The 17,779-nt window shown below is 32.3% G+C and overlaps 1 protein-coding gene across 1 annotated transcript; it reads left to right on the forward strand.

The window, feature by feature from the left end:
- Positions 1-2,546: 2,546 nt before the first annotated feature.
- LOC109818781 (cell division cycle protein 27 homolog B) lies at positions 2,547-17,110 on the forward strand. The gene is made up of 16 exons (XM_020384308.3): positions 2,547-2,896; positions 4,321-4,393; positions 4,585-4,694; positions 4,971-5,017; positions 6,376-6,473; positions 6,986-7,293; positions 7,477-7,632; positions 8,282-8,492; positions 8,924-9,147; positions 9,303-9,368; positions 14,280-14,399; positions 14,833-14,909; positions 15,321-15,440; positions 15,533-15,752; positions 15,865-16,146; positions 16,749-17,110. Exons 1-16 carry the CDS (start codon positions 2,792-2,794, stop codon positions 16,800-16,802), a joined length of 2,271 nt encoding a protein of 756 aa, XP_020239897.2. The 5' UTR covers positions 2,547-2,791; the 3' UTR covers positions 16,803-17,110.
- The last annotated feature ends 669 nt before the right edge of the window (positions 17,111-17,779 follow it).

Here is a 17,779-nt window from a genome sequence, read left to right on the forward strand (position 1 = left end):
ACTTCACATAGATGTGCACTTATAAAGGATTTACTCTTTGAGATTGAACATTTTTAACAATAGAGTAATTATTCAATAAATAGAATAAGTTAATCCATATATGCAATTCAATATTTGATGAGAAAACTCTTACATAGAGAAAAATCTAAAATCAAGATAGATTAAAAAGAAAAACTATAACATAAAATGATGAAGCAAAAAAAACCAAAATACCCGAATGATATATCTGATATCTCATTTTGATTTCCAACCATATCACACTCTTTTTGTGGTAGGAGTAAAAATATGACAAACCTTACTCTAATCTAACTGGACCTGCTTTACAATTCTGTAACTCAAGCATGAGTCTATAACATGTCCCATTCCTTATTAATAGGTTTCGGTTTACTAGCCTATTTCAATACTTATTTAATATTAATGCTTTAAATAAATTAATCACATGTACTTAAACATGTCCTAGTAATATTTTTTTTTAAAAAGCAAACACTCATGGTAACATGAATATTTTATGTTTTAAAAGTACATTAAAAATGATATCAAGAACATTAGTTATCTTTTAATCAAAGTATATATATTGAAGGGGGTTTCAAATGATATCAGTGTAACTTTTACTAAGTATTACACCGTTTAATAACTTTATATTAATTGTGAATTTTGTAAATCCAACTGTTAGATTGAAAGTTCATATCACTTTATACGTGTATATCAAATTTTGTTAAAATTGAACCAACTTGAAGGTAATCAAAGTGTTCATATTTTAGTGTATTTTGAAATGAATATATTACGTCAATTTTGTTTTATAAAAATTAAGTATCAAATCATATTGGATTAATATAAAATTTTGTATATATGATCTAAGAGATATGAACTTTCAATCTAACGGTTGGATTTACAAAATTCACATTTAATATAAAGTTATTAAGTAGTGTAATACTTAATAAAAATTACACCGGTGTCATTATAACTCTCATATATATATATATATATATATATATATATATAGATAGATATATAATGTAGATTAATTCTACTTGGCATTGAGTTTTCTACATAAGAGGCTCAAAATATATAAAGAGAATAATTGGCAAATGTCTAAAAAAAAAATCAATAAATTACTTTTTATATTTTTTATTTGTGCGAAATTAATATATCAAAAATGAAAATTCTAGTAACTACATCTTTGCTTACTTTTTCCTTCATCTCAGTAATTAATTATTTAGAATATTTCAAATGTGATATAGAAACTATTTAAATTTTTTTTAATAAGATTATCTTATTCATTATAATTTATATTTGAGTGTACGTTTATGTACATAAGTATCTATGAGTTATTTCTCAACTAGTTTTTTATTTTTTTTATTTTAAACCCTAAATTTTAATAATAATAAAGTAATTTTTTTATTATGTAAATTAAACAAAAACTTGCACATATATTTAAAAATATAATTATTAACTTATTTAAGATTAAAATTTTTAGTCTATTTAATGTTATTAATGCATAAAAAGACTAATATATCATGTCAAACTTTAAAAAAGTTAATCAAACCTATAAAAAAATCTATGATAAATAATAAATTAAACTTAAACTTTAATTTTATAAAATAGAATCGATATTTATAGTCTAACTTAACCTATTCTCATCTTTAACAGTATCTAATAATTTAATTGAAATAACAATCTATAATAATGTTACTTATTTCTCTTCTAAAGATGTCTTAATTTACTCCTTCCATTCTTAGCCAAACAATTACATTAAATAAAATTGACAAAAAATAATCTCTAAATTTTGAACTTTTGACAAAAAAAAATTTCTAAATTTTGAGCTTTTGACGATGATAACAATTATTAGAAATTAGAACAAGTGTAATAAAAAACTAAACGGTATATATGTATATATATAAAAAAAACTATTAGAGCAAGTGTAATAGAAAACTAAATGACATGTTATATATATATATATATAAATTAAATATAACATTTTAAATGAAAAAATGTAAAATAAAAATATTAAATTTATAATATGTGTATGTTTATGTGCATATAAATATATATGTGTAAAGTATTGTAATTTAGAGCCTTACACAATCATATCATCAAGTTATTTAAAAATATGAAGAACTTGAATAAAAATAAAAGTATTTTATTAAAAATTATTAAATCAAATAATTTAATATTTATACTCTTTAATTAAAGATTAAAGTTGAATCTTCACTTTATATATAAAGTTGTAGATAAAATTACATGTTATATGTTATCGACTAAAATGAAATTATATTTCTTTATAAAATAATAAAAAAAATTAATAAACATTTCTCAGATATGATCCAATTTATTTATTTATTTATTTTAAATCTAAGCCCAATTACCTTATTAAATCTGGCCTTAAATGGGCCGATTCTGAAGGACAGCCCAGTTTCATTCTATTTCAATTTACAGACCAAATTTATTATATTATTTAGTTTATGAATCTCTTTTTGTTTTAGTGAAGATTATTAAGAATCAGCATATGGAATTTCCCTGTCCACTATCACTCATCCATCCCACACATTCCATCCTATCAAATGATAAGTGATAACAATCATTTCACAGTATATTGCATAATCCACTATCGATCACGCATTGTCACGTGACCAAATTTCAAAAACGAAAGTGGAACACGTGCCGTCCCCAATTTGAACCCAAACCAAAAACATAACACAGAACCTGAAACAAAAACCCCACTCCCACTCCTTTGTTAAATTTAGTTCCTGTTTTTCTCTGAGTGAAAAAACTAACGTTAGGGACGAGAGCCATGGAAGCAATACTCGTAGATTGCGTGCAGAAGAGTCTTCACCATTTCATGCACTCCAACGCCATCTTCATCTCGCAACGTCTCTGTGCTCAGTTTCCCTCCGAGGTGTTTTTCTCCCCTCTTTGTCAACACTCTCATGAACTTTTTTATTTTATTTTCAAATCTCTGTTTGGTTTTTCGGAAAATCGGATAAACCTAAACCGAAAAGAAAATTAGTTGCTGGGGACTTCGAGCTTGAGAAACTTCCGTTGTTTTTTCTTTTTCTTAGCTCTTCTTTTCCCTACGTTATGTATGCGTGAAATTCATGACTTTAGGTTAGGGTATCAATAACTGTTTAATTTGATTCTCTGTGAAAGTTTCTTGATGAAGATGCAGTATTTTTTTTTGTTCTGGAGTGATTTTAATGTTGCTTTAATAGTGTGATTGAATTGAATTGTGGATTGAAGTCTCATTTTGAGTGTTTGCTGGGTTTAAGTAATGAATGGTGGATGATTAATTTTCTGCTTTCTGAGTTTGAAGGGATACTTGTGGTTATAGCTCAGTTCTAGAAGTTTTGGCATGACTTTTGTTTATGCTAGGGAAAATGAACCTGAGTTCATTGAGTTCTATAATGTGTGGTCGGATGTGACCTAGGTTGGTGACGCCTATTTAATGTGTGTGTCATCCTTTAACCATTCCTGCCATTTTGTGGGGTTGGTGCCAATTGTGCCTTTGCTAGGTTTGTGGGAAGGTTTTAAAGACTGTTATATTGGGCCCCTAAGATCAAGGGCCCGTGAATTCTTTGTGGCCTTCTAGCATCTTCCTAATAGTGGTGCACAAGGGTTCTGTCAAAATGTAATATTGGTTTTTCCATTCGCGATACCAAGGCTGGGCCTGATTGGCTGCTCCCTGACAGTCATGGGCTGGACCTTGGTTGGCTTGCCCATTGGCTCAGTTGGATGGTTCACAGCACCTCAAGTGCAAATCTTGAAAGACAAAGGCAATTACTTGGTCGGACTGTCCAACTTTCAATGGTTACTTGTATAACATGAAACTGTTTTTGCAGGTTTTTTAGGATTAGGTTTATGATTAGATGTTGTTTTGTTCTACTTATATTGAAACGCTCTTGCTGCCCAAGATATAGCATAACCTAATGTTTATTATATTCATTCTCAGCAAATGTGGATTGTGCACATGTCAATTAGAAAGAAGTTAAGCTTCACTCTTGTGATGTGCGATATTATTAATTAATTATTATTATCATACATGTTGGCATAGTCATTCTGAATTGATATGTATGACATACCCTCCTTATCTTTTTTACTTTGTACAAAGTTATATGTGTTTCGAATATGCCTCTGATAATTTTATTGGGATGTGCCTAATCAAGATCTTTGTGTCTTTAATATGCTGATAGTTATTACTTGTTCATGAAATTTGTTCGCACCCTTTTTTATTTTTTGGCTATTTATTAAGTCAATGTCACTCTCTTAAGGAGATCTTTTACACTTTCTTCGTCAGTGTTGGGTAATTGTGTTTGTTTTATGCAGACAAATTTGCAATTGTTAGCTGGCTGTTACTTGCATAGTAATCAAGCTTATTCTGCATACCATATCTTAAAGGGTACGTTTCTTGCCATTTTCAGTTATGTCTCGACCAGTTTTGGAGCTATGTTCCTATTATTTTTAAATATCACCTTCCTTTTTGTATGTCTTTAATTAGCTTTAATATATTGTTTCACTTCCTTTTGTTGCTATTAATTCGTAGCAGTTCTTATTATATCTCTTGTTATTTTTCCTCTTTATTGCTTGAAGGGACCCAAATGGCTCAATCTCGGTACTTGTTTGCATTATCATGTTTTCATATGGATCTTCTTAGTGAAGCTGAAGCAACATTGTGTCCTGCCAATGAGCCTGGTGCAGAGGTATAGAACACAATTTAGAATGTATTTTAGATTAATGATTATCACCCAATTATTAAATTATAAAAATATATAGGTTTATATTTTATTTCCCAAACTATTTTAAATTTTTTGTCATTCTCATTCTGCTTTATTTCTTGTCTAGTTTTCTATTATTGATTCCTTTATCACATATGTTCTGACATCCCCTCTGTTTCAAGTTGCTTTATCATAGTTTGTTGGTGTGTTTTCTGGGAGAAGGTGAATGATTTTGTTATTTTTTATTTTCTCACTATGTAGGTTCCAAATGGTGCAGCTGGTCATTATCTATTAGGGCTCATTTACAGGTGGCTGAACTGTCTTCTCTTCAATGATTGAAAGCCCACCCTCCAAAATATATATATTCGTTGATAATTTTAAATTGAATAATCTAACTAATTGTGATTTGGCTAAATCACATCATACATACATGCAAATATTTAACAATGACACCAAATTAGTGTTTTTGTTCTTACCTCTTATCACCTCAGTGGAATGCACAAGAAGTTAAGTGTTCTATGACCTTCCCTAGAAGCATGCTATAGCGGTATAGCAGTGCAGAGCAGCCATGAACCACTATGAAGTTTGAATAGTGGTGTGTTTTCAAATAGCAATCATTAGTGGCTACAGCCACTACCAAAATCGTGGCCGTAGAAGCACCATAGCGTGCTAGAATAATTTATTTTTTTGTTGAAAACTTCATTTTTCAGCATCTTTTTTGGGGGTGCTAGGGGAAAGGTTGAAATTTCCTTTCCATTTTTCAGAATTAAAAAAATCCCTGATTGGATGTAGTTTCCCATGCTTCCATATATGAATTCTTATCTTCCTCTTTTTTTCTCTCTTCAGCACGCTCCCTCACTTTTTATTGAATGTTTAAGTCGTCTTGTATTTGAAATATGTATGTCTTTTGAATTTTGTTTGTTTCCTACCTTGACTTTTTATTGTTATTTACTTGTATGTTTTGCTTAAATCCTATGACTTTTTTTTATTGTTTATTGTGAATTTGTAATGAATCTTTATTATTTTTAATTTTGAGCATTTATATGCACATAATATAAATATAAATTTTTTAATTTGTATATAAAAAATATTAATTTACCACCGTATTGTTGTCTAAGATTTGATAACTATTCCCTAGAAATATTAATAATTTGTAGTAAATTTTTTTGGTTTTTTGTAAACTATCTAATTTACAAAGGATTGACAACTCCAAAAAGAATCTATTGAGAATTGGATAAGGCATATTGTTGGGCACATTTTAAGTAGAAAACAATGTGTTATTTCTTTTCTTGGATATTATAACCAGTTTATACAATCTATTTTTGCCAAGCAGCCTAAACTTAAAAACTATTCGGACTGATAGTGCACGAAAATTTCATGTAGTATTCTATAACATTTAGATAATCTCATTTTTTCCTATTAGCATTTCCTTTTGTCAAATCTCTAACATGTTCATCTCACAGCCTTGGTTGTGATTTGGTGGTTGATTCCCATTAAGTATTTGGTATTGTGCTTAACGAAGCATTGGTCCTTTGTGTTCTTTGATTTGATTTCCATTGAATTGTTTTTAAACATCTGTATTTGCTTTCACTTTTATTTTAGTTCATGCTATTTTATGTTTAGTCATTCTTCTATATTCTCTTTAATAATCATTCTTCCTTTTCAGATACACTGACAGAAGGAAAAGTGCCATACAACACTTCAAGCAGGCACTTTCAATGGATCCTCTTATGTGGGTTGCATATGAGGAGTTGTGTATATTAGGTAATGTGAGATGATTTCATTTGATTCCCAAGTAACTGGCAAAACCTAGTAGTTTAAATGGCTACATGCTAAGTTGTTTGTGTTTGCCTGTTGGATGAGGTTAATTTTAGCTTTGATCAACTAAGGATGCTGCTTAAAGCAGCGCAAACATTTTAAGCTGTATGGTACGGTACAGTAATGATGCACTTATTGTTTAAGCTTTAAACATTTTGTTTGGGTATCAGAGCATTGGGCATAGTTTATTGTGGTTTGCACATGTGATAGATGAAAAAACTAAACAGTTATGAGCATGAGAAAAAAGGTTAATTTTCTTACTAAAGTGCTGATGGCTTTATCAAATACTGAATCTGTCATATGGCTCAATAGAAACATAAGTATGCCATAAAACCAATGCAAAAAGAGATTTTATGTAATTAAGTAACTGTTTCATTTTTCTAATATATATCTATGTATTATTCTTTTTGTATGTTCCTTCATCGTTATTATCATTACACAGTTTTCTAAATATCTAGGTGCTGCTGAAGAAGCAACTCTAGTTTTTGGTGAAGCAGCAGCTTTTAGCATACAAAAGCAATACCTGAATTGTTCAACCTCTCCAAACCCAAACGTGTCACCTGTAGATAGTAATGAAGTTGCCACTACTAGACCTTGTATGTCTGAAGAATTGAGTCCAAGGCAACTCAAACAAATGCAAGGTCTCAAGGATATTGCTGCATATCATCATGGAGCATCTATATTAGGAGGAGCTTCTGGTCAACCTATTAATAGTAGTTCATCTAACACGTCATTTTGTAACACCCCATCTCCGATGGTTGTACAGGTGACATGGGTGTAGTTTTATTGTGTGTGCCTGTCAATGTTTATTAATTTTTTTTTATAACACCCCATCCCATTTTTCCTTAAATGATAAATTGATAATGCATGTTCCTTGCACAATTACATTTATGTTTCATGTCCATTTTTCCTTTCAAATGAATAACACGTCTGTTCTCATTGTTTGCAGTTGTCAAGTGTTGCTCCACCCCCGTTGTGTAGGAATGTGCTGCCAAATGGTCAGAATGTTTCTACACTTGGTGCTGACAGTTCTCCCAAGTCAACAGTGAACTCTTCTATTCAAGCCCCTCGAAGAAAGTTTGTGGGTGAAGGAAAGTTACGGAAGGTTCATTCTGTTGTTCAAACTCTATTTGCATCAATAGATAAACATGTCAACTATCTGGCATTTTCTCTGTATATAGAGGTTGATTTGATAAGTGGCTTAATCTTTTCTTTTGTCCTTTTTGTCATTAGTGTTATTGATTTGTATAGATTGTTAGTATCAAAACTGGCAAACTTCAATCAAGCATTGTGCTAGATGAGCCTTTTATTTTGAGAATGGCACTTTTTTTTTATCAACATTATTGGACATCAATTTTGTTTCCATCTAATAAATATTTTACAGGCATCTGAATTTACCTTTTCAATTCATGTTACCAATTGCCATTGTTTTTCATTTAGATGATTGCATTGTTGCTCAATTTTCTGCATTCTTTCAACATTTCAGCTTAGCTATAGTTTATTTTGCATTCTGTTCTTTGTGGATGTTTACTTGTTGCTATACATTATTCAATATATTTGCCATATTATGATGTGTGAATTAATTGACCATTTATTCTGTTGAGTAACTTAGTTTTTTTGAAGAATGTTTTGCATGATTGCAATAATATGTACTCTGGGTTGAATGCTTGACTTTTCCAGACCATATTATATTATTATTATTATATTCTCTCATTTTCACCATTCCTTTATTCCCTAAATATATATTGTTTCAGATTTCGGGTAGATTATTTTCTGATTCTGGTCCTCGACGTAGTTCAAGACTCTCTAGTGAATCAAGTTTAAATGCAAATGCTAATTCAACAGTTGTATCTGGAAATGGAACTAATAACTCTTACAAGGGAGGTTCAAAGCTAAACCATATGGCATTTCGTACCATGGCAATTCGGAAAGGACAGTCATGGGCCAATGAAAACATTGATGAAGGTGATGAAGCTTTATATATCTCTCTTCTCTATTGTATAAGTTTACACTTTTGTGTGGAAATGTTTCTCTTCACAAATAGTTTTATTGCAATGCTTGTTAAGTCATTATTTGTACAAGTTGCATCCCAGCTGATGCCGTTATTTCTTGTCAATTTTCTTCTATGCTATAGCCTTTCTAAATATATCATAAGGAAATTCATACCATTGATGGTCTTGCTCCTTTAATGTCTGTTTATTTAAATTGGTGAGCCAGCTAAAAATATTAATCCATTGCTAGGTGTCAACGTAATATCCTGAACTGAACTATATTAACCTGAAGGTTTGCGTATCGATTAATGATGGTGGTTAATTCCGCCTCGTTCTTAATGTGATTATTGCCTGAAATTTTCCTTGTTCCAAATACTTAATAATATCTCATTTCTTTAATTTTAGGGATCCGTAATGATGTTCCAGATGATTCTTCAAATAATACATCTACAAATTCTTGTTCATCTCTTGTCATTGAAGCCAAAACTTACGAGCAAGAAGCAGCAACTTTTCAAATTGGCGGGCAAGTAACAAGTGGTGCTAAGGTCATCACTGGTGCTTCAGAAATATTAACCCTTCTAAAAATTCTTGGTGAAGGCTATAGACTTGCCTGCTTATATAGGTGCCAGGTATTAATTAAATATTTCTGGGAGAAAATCCAGATAATATTGCTATTATTTTTTAATGTATCGTAATTAGGGACTTGAAAATGGAAAAATAAAATGAGGAAAATACCTTGTCACTAGTTCCATTTATTTTCTAATATTTGTTTATGGTAGAGCAGGATGCACTGGATACCTACCTGAAACTTCCACAGAAGCATTACAACACTGGCTGGGTTCTTTCTCAGGTAATTTTGGTAGCTTGGCTTGCTTTCTCATGTCTTCCATTGGGATCTGTCAAAAACATTTATATAGAGATATACTGCATTTAGGCTTATGTTATTTAGTTCCAAGATGTTGTTGGGTGCACCAAGGAATATTGCTCTTTAATGTACTTAATTTTTTCCCACTTTGTTTGAAGGATATCTTATCTTCCCCTTAGTTACACTTCTTCACTTTCCTCACTAATAAAAATAGTAATTTTGTGTATATAAAGTCTTGTTGTTTTTCAAGGTTCTAACCTCAAATCAAAATTAATCATATCCACTTTATAACTAATCTTTTACTATATTTGTGAGAGGAGTGCTAGTGAGACTCTCTCTAACACTATTGTTGGTGAAAATTTATTGAAAAACACAAATTTTATGCGTTTTGCATCTCATTTAATGAGTGGTAGGACCACCAAAATTTGTGGTTTTCAACTAATAGTAGGGAGAGTGTTGGAGTGAGTACTGCTAGCATTATGATTTTGTAAGGATGAGCTAGGCCAAAACCCAAAATTTATAAGGATGAGGGGATATCTTAGCAATTATTGTTGGGTCTATCGGGTCACTAACTAATGAGTTGTAATCAAATTACTTGCAGATGTTCAATCCTTGATGTAAGTGAAGTGTGTTGGAAAGTGGTTTAATCAAAGTATCTAAGTAGTATATATAGAGGCAATCTTCACCTTACAAGTTGGTTTTGTAAGGATGAATTTGACCACAACCTAAATTTTAAAATTGTAAAGAAAATAACAACTTTTTCAACTTTGGGTGAGACTATAAATACAGAAATAAAAACAAAGGACAGGAAAAACTCAGTTAAATTCAATTTCAGAGCCTAAATTATATCTCAGCACCAAGTATAGTTTGCTTGTGGTTTTTTCAGGCTTCAAGCCTGGAGGCTATTATGTGAGGGGTTGTGTAATATGTAAATTGTTTCTAGGCTTCCTCCACCTGATAGCCGATAGGTTATGCTTTTTGGAAGTTTGGTCTTTGACAATAACACAATGGGTGGAAAAAAACCAAGTAGAAATAAAACTGACCTATAAAGCAAGCAAAACAATTTGCTGTTGTTTATGCATACCAGGCATGTCTGATTAATTTTTTTTTGGAAGGGGCTTGCAATATAGCAAGTATTGGCACATATGATAAGTATCGAGATAATGCAAATTTGGAGCCTATATATAAATATATATAATGAATTATAAATCACTTCCCTTGAATTTCAATTTTATGTTAACCATCCACGGCTAAAGTATTCCTTATAATGACTTGAGCAATTCTCACAAGCAACAAACTAATAGCTTAACCGATGTAGTTAATTGTGCCACTTTAACTGTGATACATGGGATGTGGTTGCAGATTTGGAACAGGTGACACTAATCCCAGGTGCGGTTTGGGTTTGCTGTTGCAGCAGTCTTACAAAATTGCCCCTATTAATTTTGGTCTTCCCATTTTAAGTTTCCCCTTTTTATTTATTCTCTGACTTGCATGTTCCTCCTTTTTAAGTTCCTCCTTCCCTCAGTTTTTAGCCTTTCTTTCTCATTCTTCTCCAATATTACTCCATATCCAAACAAAACACTAGTTATTACTCCATATCAAAACTTAAAATAAAATAAAACAAAACTAAACAAAAAACCCTTATCTCATGAGTTTAAAAGAAAAATAAATCTAAAACTTTAAAGAACAAGTCTCTTTAAAGGATCACTCTCCTTGGGTGGGGCTGTTGATGTAGATGCTGGATGAATTTTCACAGCAGACAGTAGCTTCAATTTAAACGCCTTCCCATTGATCTGCTCATCTGTAGGAGCAGATTCTAAACAACTAATTATTACTAGTGTTTCATTAATAAAAAAATGTTTTGAGGCTCTCGAAAGTGAGCACCTTTTATTTAGCTTTGTACAAATTGTATTAGATTTATGTTTTTTTATAAACTCATGGGTTTCTTTAACCTTTTTAATGATTTAGGATAGGTAGGACTTGAGTTTTTCCCCAAACACTCCCTCACGTCCAACATTATTGGACTTGGTGTGTATATCAATGGTGGGCAACCCTTTTAAAGTGATTCTAGATAGCTTTGATACCATATTAATTGAAAATGTAATTCATTGATTGAAATGTTTTTGATACAATGAATTGAGTCTTTGTTTAGAATTCTATATATAGTACAGAGACTTAAGGAGGAGAGGTTATAACTGTCTAACAGTGACAGTTACAACTAATTGACTTATTAATCAAACATACAGATTGACTATGGTTTACAAAATAATACTTAGCAGACGAGTTTAACACTCGCTTCCCCACAAACTCAAGGTGGGTGAGAGACAAGAGGAAGATCAACAACATTGAGTTTGGTCTTTATAAAAGAGAATCGAGTAGGTGATAGAAGCTTCATAAGAAGATTAGCCCACTGATCTTGACCAGGAATGTGCCTAACCAAAAGTTTCTTGGCAAGGCCAAGAATTTTATCTCGAACAAAGAACACATCTAGTTCCATTTGCCCTGATTTAGCATGAAGAACCGAATTGTGAGCTAAGTGAACTACACTTAGATTATCACATAGAACTATAGTAGTCTGATGTGAGACTGAAAGTTCTTTTAGAAGAGTCTGAATCCAAAGGATGTATACTGTGGCTGCAAATAAACTTAGATATTCAACATCTGTACTTGATCTAGATACCATCGTTTGTTTGCAAGACCACCAGGAAATAAGGTTTGGTCCCAAGTTAATGGTAGCTCTTAGGTAGAACATCTGTCATCCAGGTCAGCAGCCCAGTCTGCATAACAAAAGGCTTGAATGGACAAAGGTTGATGAGGAATTGAAGGGGAAAATAGTAATCTACTATTTAGAGAACCCTTGAGATAATTTAGTATGTGCTTCACTGCTATCAAGTGAGATTCCAAGGGTTTAGCCATAAATTTGCAAACTATGTTGACAGATTTTGATAGTTAGGGTTTTGCTTGGAGAGATTTTCACCATCTGTGATATTCGCAGTAGCCTGAGGAGTGCTATGTGTGAGATTTAGTGATGGAGTTGTAGTTGTGTTTGTATCAACTAAAACCTTTTTGCGATATTTCTGAAGACGCTGTTCTTGAGCAAGAATCAAACCTTCAATTTCAACTAACAAGATAATCGAATCAAATTCTTGAGGTAATCCTTCAAGAATTGCATCCAAATGCTGACAAGATGATGCAGGATCATCTTTGATGAGAAGAAGATACTCACTAACAAGATGATCTTCTATGGCGGAGTGATGATGTTGAGATTGCGATTGTTGAGCTCTTGTGAGTCTGATGATGAATGTGTGAATGAATTTTCTCCCACACTTCGTATAAATGAAGACAATCAAGAACACGAGAGAGCATCGAACTCGAGAAAGATGACTGTAATCATGCAAGTAGCATCTGATCTTGCTATTCTCAAGCAAGATATTGTGAATTGACGTGATTAAGATCATGGTCTTCTTCAGTAAGAAAATTCGATGGAATTCAAGGTGAAATGATATAGTGATGAAGCATGTGTGCCTTGATTACATGCTCGGTTTGCTGAAGCCAAAAAAAAAATTCTTATCATCAAGTTTTTATGTGATTTGACCTAAAAAAGCGATTGAAACTATTATCGCAGTTGAAGATGATGGATTGCCATTGTGCTGAAAATGTGATTGCAATGGTGGCACGTGAATTGGTTCTTGATTGTTTGTGTAAGCCATAGTCAAGGATTAAGAGGCTCTAGATGCCATTCTAAGAAAATAGGTTATGGACTTAACCGAATCCTATAAAATTGGTTTGTGAGATAAGGTTTGCCTCCCACTTTTAAACTCGTTATTTTTCAAATTTCTAGTCTATGTGAGACTTGAGTTTTTCCTAACAATAATCTATACTTTTATACTAATAGTAAAAGGGATAACCCCACTTGGTATCCACTTTTATCTTCCCGGGTGCTGTTGCAGTAGGTGGCCATGTTTTGCAACGAAATTGTGGTGACTGTGTATGTAAGTGGCTTTGATTTCAAAATTTGGGGTGAAAAATTGAATTCACCTGATTTTATTTTCTGCTTGATTTTCATACTTTTAATTTTTTAAACCTTTTTGTTTTTGCCCCTATTAATTTTTATGTCTTTTCCATTTTTCCAAATTGACCCTATTAATTTTTGTCTTCCCATTTTAAGATCCTGTCTTATGTGTTCTCTGACATACATGCTCTTACTTTTTAAGTTCCCCCTTCCCTCAGTTTTTAACTTCTCTTTCTCATTTCTTCGCTCATATTAAAAGGGATAACCCCACTTGGAGTCCACTTTTATCTTCTCTATTTTACTACTAATAACTACACAATCTCTAATAACCGCACAAACTATTAGGAGAGAGATTTGTTATTCTCCCCTCCCTCTTTTTTAACAAAAGCACGAAGTATCTTTTTTTTTTTTTTTTCCCAACTAGTATTTAAATAATATAAGATATTGATACATAATTATTTAATGTGTATTTCTATTTTTGACTATTTATATGTGTATGCTATAAATTATTTATATTGTTTTCTAGACTTTGCAATAGTGATTAGGCCCAGTTTTTGCTATCTTGCTTTTGTGGTCTCGGGGTAGGCTGCAAGGTGCTACTAATACAATCCAGGGTTGATTATTTAGATATTAACTGTCTTCCACAGGTCTGTCGCATCACACCACATATATAAAACTATAACTCATGCCATAGAACATAAGTATCCAATTAATACAAACATAACTGCCTAATAGAACTTGGCCTATCAATGCCTCCTGGTACAGAAACAGCCTTGTTCTCAAGGTCAGAATGAAAAAACTGTCACTTTCCAGATAAGGTTTGGATTTTGTTTCACCAATTCAATCCCCTTGAAATCTCCTTACTTGAACATGTTTTAATGCAGGTTGGAAAAGCGTACTTTGAGCTAGTTGATCATTTGGAAGCTGATCGTGCCTTTATTCTTGCTCGTCAGATTACACCTTATAGTTTGGAAGGAATGGATATACACTCAACAGTCCTTTATGTGAGTTCACATATATTTTCTTTGTAAAAAGAAAATCATTTGTGTGTTTCTTTGATGCCAAGCCTTTGGCACTTGCATATTTGTTCTATTCAACTAGAAAGTCTCTTGACAGAAGATATTGCCTTAATCAACAATGTTTTCATGCCCTTGTTCTGGGCTCCTAGGCTAATGTTACACCTAGAATATGTTTGAGCCTATTTTTTCTCTTATATGTAGCTACAGGCTAAAAATTCAGGGAAGAGGCTAATAAACCATGTGTTGCTAAAATGAATACTTTTTTTGTTGGTTGTCTTCTACAAAATTACATAGGAAACCTGGATGGTGATGTGTGGCACCTAGAATATCCTTGTATTTCTTTAGCTTCTTCCTCCCACTTCAAGTTTAAAATTTTAAATGCCTACTTGCATGACAAACTGACTTATTTCTGGTGCAGCATTTAAAGGAAGATATGAAGCTGAGTTACCTGGCTCAGGAACTGATTTCAACTGATCGCTTAGCTCCTCAATCTTGGTAGTGTTACGTTGAACTTCATTTTAATTCTGTGTAAAATCTTTCTATTTTTTCAACTGACATTTCTTCTTAGAGGTCTTTTTTATGTACTATATTTTTTTCCAGATGGCTTAAAATTGCATCATTTTGTGTGTGGTGTGTGCATGTGTTCACATACACTGACCTAAATTGTCTCATGTTTCCAAAACGTGTACATTTTGGTTTAATAGGGCTATTTGCTTGTGAAGCCTTTCATAACCATGCTGATGATAATATTATCTTTCTGTTCAAGCACCAAGAAATGTTATTTGGCAAATTGAAAGCTCAAGGGTTGAAAGTCCCCCCCGCCCCCCCAAACTTTTGCTGTAATTTGCTGTTCTATTTTAATTATTGTTTTATTTGGTTTATCTTTTCGGTTGAATATTGTGGTAGGTGTGCCATGGGTAATTGCTACAGCCTTCAGAAAGATCACGAAACTGCATTGAAGAATTTTCAACGAGCTGTTCAACTGAATCCCAGATTTGCATATGCACACACCCTTTGTGGGCATGAGTATGGACATGAATCTTTTGTTTATGACACACATGCATCCTCACATGTTTTCAGCAACTTTTTATGCTCTCATAATTCACTGTTCTTTGCAGGTATGTTGCCCTAGAAGATTTTGAAAATGGAATTAAGTGCTACCAGAGTGCACTCAGGGTTGATTCAAGGCACTATAACGCATGGTATGGACTAGGAATGCTATATCTTCGCCAAGAGAAGTTGGAGTTCTCTGAACATCATTTCCGTATGGCCTTCCAAATCAACCCACGATCTTCTGTTATATTGACATACCTTGGAACTGCTTTGCATGCTTTAAAGGTTAATAATCTCTTGCCGCACTAGTTGTAGTAGTGCAAGCTACAATTGCATTTGTCTTTTGCTCATGTTTCTGTATCCAGAATTCTGAAATTATACTTCTGTGATTTGTCAGAGAAGCGAGGAAGCATTGGTCATAATGGAGAAGGCTATCTTGGCAGATAAGAAAAATCCACTTCCCATGTATCAAAAAGCCAACATACTAATGAGCTTATCAAATTTTGACGAGGCTTTGGATGTCCTAGAGGATCTTAAACAGTGTGCTCCGGATGAAAGTAGTGTCTATGCTTTGATGGGCAATATCTATAGAAGGCGTAACATGCATGAGAGAGCCATGTTTCATTATGGTATTGCTTTGGATTTGAAACCATCTGCCACAGATGCCGCTATCATTAAGGTGATTGGCTTACAACAGTGTTATAACAATCCTTTTGCTCTGAACTCAACTTTTAAGGGGTGCTTGTTTCACGGATTAATACTTTTTACCCGAGAATCGCATTCTTAGAAATAATATAGTCCAGAATGTTATTCCTAAAAATATAAGAAAATGTGCTTGGTTCATTTTTATATTCTTGGGGGAATATTTTCTAAAATATAAAATATAATTTGAATAAAAATGAAAGTTACAAATGTTATGGAAATTAACTTCCAATTTTCGCATAGGAATATCACTTACTCTTTTAACCTGGGAATAAAACTCTGACACTCGAGAGAATATAACTTTCCTGAAAAGAAAAGATATTTGGGAATGTTTTGTGTGACTTTCTAACAAACTTAGAGATCAAAATTCTCACTTTCATATTGTAATAGAGGAAAATGACTTAAAACAAACGCCCCCTTACAAATAAATGATCTATATGTTCTCTGATTGGTATGTTGAATGTTTAGCTAATTTGTATGATCACTATAGTAGATGTTTGAACTTACGGTCGCTGTCATATTTATTTGTATTTATTTTTCCTTTGTGACTTGAAGCTTCTTATTCTTTTTTTAAAATAGGCTGCCATTGAGAAATTGCATATACCCGATGAGTTCGAAGATGATGATGAGTAGCTCACCTTTGAAGTGCACAAGAATTGAATCCTTAGTTACAAGGATTTGCTTTCGGCTAGTTGTGTATAGAAGCAGCACAAATGCTTGAGTTTTCATCATTCCATCTAATTTTCGGAACTTCAGAACTGAATACAGTTTTGTATGTAGGAAAGTTGAATAGGATTAGAGATATGATGTAACACAGGTACTGAGAAGCTCCTATACTTGTACAAATAGTTGCATTAGGGAAATGTAGGTGTACCATTAAGTTTATCCATTCATTTGTTTATATATATCAACGCTTTAGTGTCTTGCACTTCATTTGTTTATATCCTGTTTAAATCATTATAAGAGTCGAATGTCTCATTTCATATTTCATTTTATAACGAGTGTCAGCCATATATTTTTTTATTAGTTAAAATTTATTGAAAATAAATAAATAATTTGTAGAGTTCATTATATAAGGAGCGAGTGTCCTTGCTTTTGATTCGTTACATATATGGGTAGTAAGATGAATTTTCATTGGATAAATTTGTAAGTTTAATCAAATAATGTAGCTTTCACTTTTAATCTAAAAGGTTTTATTTCTTTTATTTAGTAGGCCTGGTATGGATTTAACTTAATCATAAGGTTTGTAGAGAAGAGTATATTGGCATTTCTTCTGATCGAAATTTAAAGCAGAAAACTTTGGGTGTAGGGTTTGTGGTATTTTATTGTTTTTTTTTTTTTCCTGAAACTTATATTGAAATTTTATTTCGTTGATCGACATTGACAATTTTTTGTTGAAAACATAACATGGTCTTAAGATGACCGACACTAACACTTATTGTTACAAAAACATGTAAATTTAGGAAAGGCAAAATAGATCCGTATCCTAGGGACAGAGCATCCTTAAATATACTTGTATATAAGACAGATAAATATTCACTTATATGAAGATGTGTAAGAAAAAGGTATAGATATGTAAAATTTAGTAAATATGGGTATTATGATATTCA

Source organism: Cajanus cajan, chromosome 2 (assembly GCF_000230855.2).
Source record: "Cajanus cajan strain Asha chromosome 2, NIPB_CcT2T_4, whole genome shotgun sequence".
NCBI classification, from domain to species: Eukaryota; Viridiplantae; Streptophyta; class Magnoliopsida; order Fabales; family Fabaceae; genus Cajanus; species Cajanus cajan.